The sequence below is a fragment of the Musca domestica genome, unplaced genomic scaffold, assembly GCF_030504385.1.
Source record: "Musca domestica strain aabys unplaced genomic scaffold, Musca_domestica.polishedcontigs.V.1.1 10, whole genome shotgun sequence".
In the NCBI taxonomy this organism is placed as follows: Eukaryota; Metazoa; Arthropoda; class Insecta; order Diptera; family Muscidae; genus Musca; species Musca domestica.
In genome coordinates, this window is record NW_026712115.1 from 1,059,748 (window position 1) to 1,066,943 (window position 7,196).

General features: G+C 34.0%; 1 protein-coding gene across 2 annotated transcripts; it reads left to right on the top strand.

Annotated features, from left to right (window-relative positions):
* Nucleotides 1-305: 305 nt before the first annotated feature.
* On the top strand, nucleotides 306-4,190 carry LOC101894514 (prohibitin-2). Of its 2 annotated transcripts, none has more exons than XM_011297319.3 (7): nucleotides 306-432; nucleotides 513-647; nucleotides 1,079-1,425; nucleotides 1,488-1,721; nucleotides 2,698-2,775; nucleotides 2,844-2,943; nucleotides 3,905-4,190. In XM_011297319.3, exons 2-7 carry the CDS (start codon nucleotides 515-517, stop codon nucleotides 4,012-4,014), a joined length of 1,002 nt encoding a protein of 333 aa, XP_011295621.1. In that variant the 5' UTR covers nucleotides 306-432; nucleotides 513-514; the 3' UTR covers nucleotides 4,015-4,190. The 2 variants fall into 2 exon arrangements, with proteins under 2 accessions (XP_011295621.1, XP_058981144.1); XM_059125161.1 differs by lacking the exon at nucleotides 3,905-4,190 and adding an exon at nucleotides 3,294-3,851.
* Nucleotides 4,191-7,196: the final 3,006 nt, after the last annotated feature.

Here is a 7,196-nt window from a genome sequence, read left to right on the forward strand (position 1 = left end):
CAGCCGATGACTTAAGCCAACTAGACAAGCGCTTTATGTATTCCCACATTAACAAATTACAAGACTCTAGCTTCAGCGTTGTATTTTTCAAATGTAATTATTTTCACACATATTCAGAGGCCCTAAAATTGTATTTCATTCAAAAACTATGATTTTAAGAGTCAACAAAATTGTTCAATTGCCGATGAGAATATGGATTAATGAATCAAAATATATGGCTACGTGTAAACCATATCTTACCTTATTCTTAGTGATAAAATGTTCATATCGATAACAGAATAATATTTGAAGGTTATCGATTACTGATTTCCCACTACCGACGATTAGCAAAATAATCGTATTAATTGTCATTCATTTCGGTCGACGAGTGTGTTTAATCGGGGTTTCTTTCATTAATATCTCGCAGAGGATTGCATTTATTTTAAGAATAAAGTAAATAATTATTTATTAAATATATTAAAAATATTCCCTTAAAAAGTGTTTCTGTTTCTCTGTGTTTGTGTTATGTTTAGGAATGGCTCAAAGCAAATTGAATGATTTGGCTGGTAAATTCGGCAAAGGTGGTCCACCAGGCTTGACCACCGGTCTTAAACTTTTGGCCGCTGTCGGAGCTGCTGCCTATGGTGTCAATCAATCGTTGTATACCGGTGAGTTTTCAAAACCGTGACCATAGTTCTAGAAAAGTGTTTGAATAACGAGACAATCTGGAAAACATTATTGTGAAATAACCTAACCTCAAAACGTCGTGTGTGAGAGTGCATGCAAAGATGTTACCGATAATTGTCTTGTCGGTAAATTTCATAATAACAACGTGATGTTGCGAAGCAATAAAATTGTGAGAATTATTAAAAGAGTGTAACTAAATAGCATTCAAAATTACTAAATGACCTATATAATCAATAGCTTTTGCAACAATTCTGTCAAGAAATGTCATGTTTTAATTCGTTTAGACATTAGACCGGTTGCATAACCTTTAAACCCATGTATCAATTGCCGCTTTGGTAGTTGATGTATTCTATTACTTGATAGTGAGTTTAACTAACATTGTATATATGTTTGTTTTTTACTTTTATTCCAGTTGATGGTGGTCACCGTGCCATTATCTTCAGCAGACTTGGTGGCATTCAAAATGATATCTATTCTGAAGGTTTACATTTCCGCATTCCATGGTTCCAATATCCCATTATCTATGACATCCGTTCTCGCCCCCGTAAAATCTCCTCACCCACTGGCTCAAAGGATTTGCAAATGGTGAACATTTCATTGCGTGTCCTTTCACGTCCCGATTCGACTCGTCTTCCCACAGTTCATCGTCAATTGGGTTTGGATTATGATGAGAAGGTTTTGCCCTCCATCTGTAATGAAGTTTTGAAGGGTGTCGTAGCCAAATTCAATGCATCCCAATTGATTACACAGCGTGCTCAAGTAAGTTGTAAATGTTGGATGTCCATACAGAGAATAATCTTCATTTTTAAATTTACGTTTAGGTTTCCCTTTTAATTCGCAAAGAATTGGTGGAACGTGCCCGCGATTTCAACATCATTTTGGATGATGTTTCCTTAACAGAATTGAGTTTTGGCAAGGAATATACCGCCGCTGTTGAAGCCAAACAGGTTGCCCAACAAGAAGCCCAACGTGCTGTGTTCTTTGTTGAACGCGCTAAACAAGAGAAACAACAAAAGATTGTTCAAGCTGAGGGTGAAGCTGAAGCCGCCAAAATGATATCCTTTTCAAAACACTTATATATTTATTAAACTTGGTGGGTATGGTAAATTTAGATTCAATATTTTCCCAAGAATTTAGGATTTGTAGGACAGTTGGCGATATCAAATGTAGAGATACTTGCTACAAATCTCCACATATCTTTAAAAATTTAAATAATTGTATTATATTTCTTTAACTGTAAAAATTCTTCACAATTTACTACCCTAGGACTTTAGCGTTCCTCACGACGAAGGACAGACACACTTGAAGGTCCAAAAAATTATTATTTTATTTCAAGTGTCGTAAGGTGGGGATATTCATAGCCTGCTTGTTTAGAAATTTTGCACAAATTGATGTATCGATTGCCGTCAGGAATAGTAAAAAAATCAAATATTTCGGTACAGCAACGGCTTCCGACAGCACGTCATTTTGGGTCTAAAGTGGAGACGCAACGCCCTTACTAAAATACAGCATTTCTGTGGATTTCTTATAACGATACAGCCAATTTCAGAAGTTTGGAATGTTGGAAATATTTTCCAATTGGTATTTTTATTTCTCCCGAATAGATCTTTACCTTACGGTCTCTCCCGATTTTCCTCTAAATGTGTGAAAATTTGAAAACTCGGACCCTCCCACAGAAACCTTCCATACATAATTTTTTAATGCAGGTCAACGTTTGGGCAAGCCAAAGCAACAATTTTGTCAAAATTTTGAACCAATCTCACTCTATTTCCCAACGTTTAGATTATCAGTACATATCTATGTTGTGGTTTAGCTGTAGTTTTTCATTCCCATCGTTTACTTAGGATTTACCGACATATATTTGTATTTTAAATTCTGCTAACCAAAAAACGCATTATTTTTTAAATCTGATATTATATAGTTCAAATTCTTGAATCTAAATTTACCATAATCCGATTTACATATTATCCCAAATATTCCCCCAAATATCTGCCAAAAACAAAACATGGTTTTCTTAACTGCAAAGTTTACTTAGGTCTGGCTGTTAAACAGAATCCCGCCTACTTGAAATTGCGTAAAATCCGTGCTGCTCAAAGCATAGCTAGAACCGTAAGCAAACTAACGTTTACTATTATTTTCTTCTCTCTCATTAACAAATATTCTTCATCTTCCTTCAGATTGCCAGCTCACAGAATAAGGTCTACCTCTCGGCTGACAGCTTGATGTTGAACATCCAAGACTCCGGCTTTGATGACATGACTGAAAAAGTTTACAAAAGTAAATAAACGTTTCTATATCAAGTGAACATCAAAACTCCCCCATCAACTAAAAATAAACAAAATATCTTAACCAACACCATGTGTTAAAAAAAATTAACAAAAAAGTGTTAATGAAAGAAAATGCTGTTTAAAATAATATTTGGCTGACCATGTCATATTGCATTTGTGTAAATAGGTACCATTATTGTTGGTACCTGTTCAACTATCCTTATGAATTTACAAAACTTATTGTTCACAGAGATGTAAATGAAAAATTTACTTGTATTTTCTCTATCTCTCTTTTTGTATTTCTTTCTGCTTTTTGATATGAATTTATTGCTATCTATTTTGAACTTCAATAATATATAGCATTGCCGGAGGATTTATTTGATCATCCACGACATCAGCAACAGCAGCAGCTACACTAACATGAACTTTATTCTAGAAATGCATTTGATGAGCCATTCAGTTTTATTCATTTGGAATCACTTTTTTGTTAATTTCATTTATAATAACTTTTACATTTATTTTATATTTTTTATTGTTTTAAAAATGCTGTATCCATATGGGAAACACAAAATTTCTCTGCAATTTAGTAGCAGCTCCTCCCTCTTCTAATCTATGGATATAAAAAATGTATAATTTCGTCATGTAGTTTTTAAGTTAAGTGAAACACACACAAAAATTGTTAAACAATAATTGAGTTGCTTTTGTAAAAAGCTTCACAGCGAACTCTGAATAATTTTTATTACCATATTCGCATTTCGCCAATGTGTCAAGTGCACATACAAAAGCATACTTAAACAAGAAACAAATAAAAAAGTTATTGTTAAAAAAAATACAAGAAATTTCCTTAAATGCTGTCTACGATTTGTTTAATAACTATATAAACTAATAAAAAAGCGATATAATTTCTGTTTAAAAGAACATGTCAATTTCGTTGTTTGTTAATTCTTATTATTTCTCCCAACATTTTGCAGTTGGCGTTGATTATTGGCTTGATGGATCCACAAAGACTTTAGGCAAACATTCCTTGGGGACAAAAAGTGTGGGAGCACTAGCTCACCACACGGCAGATCGTTTGGTCTAGCAAAATATGCAACACAATGAATAATTATGTGCCTTACGTTTTTTGTTTGTTAACAAATTTATCTTCCGAATTGTTTTCAAAATGTATTTTTATACTGCTGCTGAAAATCTAAATTTTTGAAAAATGTTTTTTGTTTTTCAAATTGCAATAAATTGTCGTACCTTTTTAGTACAAAATACTGTTTTTTTTTGCTCAAAAGTAGCTTGAAAACCAAATTAATCTCACGTCAACTGCGCCTGTTAGGAATGAGGGAAACACTCATCGTCCAGTATTAAACATTTTTTAACTCAAGCCCAAACGTGTATAGGGTCCTTTTGGACCCTATATTTCTTTAGAAGAAATTCGCTTCGGTACATTTGGGATCGACCTAACCATGTTCGATCATCCATCGGTCTGGTGGGTTCGCGCGGAGTAGAGTATATACTTCGTCTCGTATAAAGCGTGGTAAGTACACAATATGATGGTCCAAACTCTATAGTACCACCCTATACAATAGTATGGAGGGTATATTAAGTTTATCATTCCGTTTGTAAGGAGTAGTATGGAGGGTATATTAAGTTTTTCATTCCGTTTGTAACACCTCGGAATATAAATTGTATACCCCACAAAGCAGATTGATCAGCATAGACATCTATGTCGTTTTAGCAATGTACGTCCGTCTCTCTGGCTTTAGGTTGATAAATTTTTACTCAGATTCGGTCCGCGTTTTGTCATAGACCCCACATATATGTACCACGAGTTATGTGGTATTTTGATGATTTGTGCTACACTTTCCACCGGAAATTTGTAATTCGAAGTTCGTAATGGCTAATACAATTTGTATATGCAGGTCCAGGTATTTATATATCTATATTCGGTATTTGATGATTTAAACGACATTATTCACTGGAATGTTTCAAATTTCGTAATGAGTCCTAAAGTCTATGACAGAAAAATACTGTGCAGGTCCCCCTCTTCATTTCCGTATAGAGGACAAAGTCAAATAAAAAAAATGTATAAGGCGGACAAGGCCCCTTACACTTCGATGGTTTATATATAAACGAGTATGGGATGATTCATCAACGCACAGGCGAAATGGCGGAAGCTGGAATCTTGACATTTAGCTTGTAGGTCAATGCTGGTTTGTAGGAATGAGATAAGGTAATTTAAAGTGTACTAAACCTATTAAAAGCTAATTAAAGTGGAATCTATTTTATTGGTCATACGGATATATCTAAAATTCCGAAATTTCAAATGACGGTCGCTGAGGATGGAAAGATGTACCAAAGGTTTTTTTGGAAAAGCTGTAATGTACTAAAAGTTCTAAAAAGCACCATTTGGTATTTGGTGAACGAATAGAGCTAAAATCTTGGCATTTGGAATAAGGATTTACTTAAGGAATTAGGGGGAGGAGGTTTGGAAATATGTATTAATTGTAAGAAATTTACTAAATGGTAATAAATTTGGAAAAAATAGTGTTGATAGATGGAGCTGGAATTTTGAAATTTTTATATTGGGATCACTGTAAGTGTGTGGGGCTAAGATTTGATCGTGATTATTACCAAAAAAAAAAAAATACGAAAAGCACTAAATATCACCGAAATTTTTGGTATTTGGGGAAGGGATATATTTGGAAATCTTAAATTTAATATTAAGCTCCATTTTTATGAAGTAAGGTCGAGATTTGGAGGTGTTTTTTTTTGAAAAGTGTACTACTGAAATTTGGTATGAGGATCTCTTATGCTGTGTAGGATAGACGAACCAAAGGTTTTTTGGAAACTCAAATAATAATTTTGAAATGTTGGTATTGGATCCACTGCTGGGGTTGAAATAATGAAGTGGTTTTGTAAATACCTGCCAAAAGTGTACGAAAAGTACTAAGAGGTACTAAATTTGATTTTGGGTGAACGGATAGTGTTCGAAATCTGAAGTTTGGCATTAGAGCCACTGTGAGTTTATTGCATTGAGATTTTGAGGTGGTTTTGAAAATGTGTTCTAAAAAAGTAATAAATGGTATGAGCATGGTATTTCGAGAAGGAAGAGAGTTGGAAATCTGAAGTTGTTAATGAGGGTTTTTTGTGTTGTGTAGGCCATACCAACCAAGGGGGTTTTTGGAAACTCGAACAATATGTGCACCAAAATTACTAAAATACACTACATTTGGTGGATGTTAGAATTATGTGAACGGATAGAGATAAAATCTTGAAATTTTGTATAAGAGTCAACTGTTGGAAGTAGTAAGATGGTTTTTGAAATGTGTACTAAGTGCAAGAAATTTTCTATGTGGTACAAAATTTGGAAAAATTTGGTTTTGGATGAATGAATAAAGGTGGAATGTTGAAATTTAGTTAGAAAGAGGTTGATTTGGAATGCGTACAAGACGTGAACGAAAAAAAAGTAAATTACACTAAATTAAGCATATTGTGTAGGAGTAGAACAGGATCTATAGCTATATCTGTTCAGATATAGCTTCCATTTATATGTTTATCCGATTTGGTGTTTAAAGTCCCTCACAAGTGTGATATGCATTCCACAACAATGATATTTGGTATCAGATACAGCTCTGACATAAGTGTATCAAGTTTTGTCAAGATCGGTTCAGATTTGGATATAGCTCCCATGTATATCCTCAACCGATTTCGGGTTTATTGTGCACTATATAGCCAAAATCAGTCCAAATGACCCGAATTTTGGCATATCCGACCGAATTCAGTCTAGAAGCAAGTATATTAAATTTGGTGAGAATCGGTTCAGATATAGCTATAGCTTATATATATAGATATGTTTCATGTGATTTGGTGTTTAAGTCCTTCACATTCGTAATATGCATTCAACAACAAGGATATTCGGTACCAGTTATCAGATACAGCCTAGAAATAAATCTGCCAAATTTTATCAAGATCGGTTCAGATTTGGATAAAGGTCCAAAATATATATTCAACCGATTTCTGGTTAAATGTACACCAAATGACCAATATCAGTCCAAAGTCCTGAATTTTGGTACATTCGGCCGAATTCAGCCTAGAAGCAAGTACATGGAATTCGGATAAAATCGTTTTATATATAGCTATAGCTCCCATATAGAAATAATGGTAATGTACGTTTTTATTTTGTGCAGCTCGGCGATATATATTTTTTAATGTAATCCTTCTCCAAGTGATATCATGCACTCTAAGCAAACTATAACAGCTCTAAAGCCAAAT

Excerpts from the sequence above, each read along its gene's own strand:
- LOC101894514 (XM_011297319.3), top strand. The coding sequence starts at position 515 with ATGGCTCAAAGCAAATTGAATGATTTGGCTGGTAAATTCGGCAAAGGT. Across the intron at positions 2,776-2,843 it reads CTCAAAGCATAGCTAGAACC|ATTGCCAGCTCACAGAATAA; the intron begins GTAAGCAAACTA and ends ATCTTCCTTCAG. Across the intron at positions 2,944-3,904 it reads GACTGAAAAAGTTTACAAAA|TTGGCGTTGATTATTGGCTT; the intron begins GTAAATAAACGT and ends AACATTTTGCAG.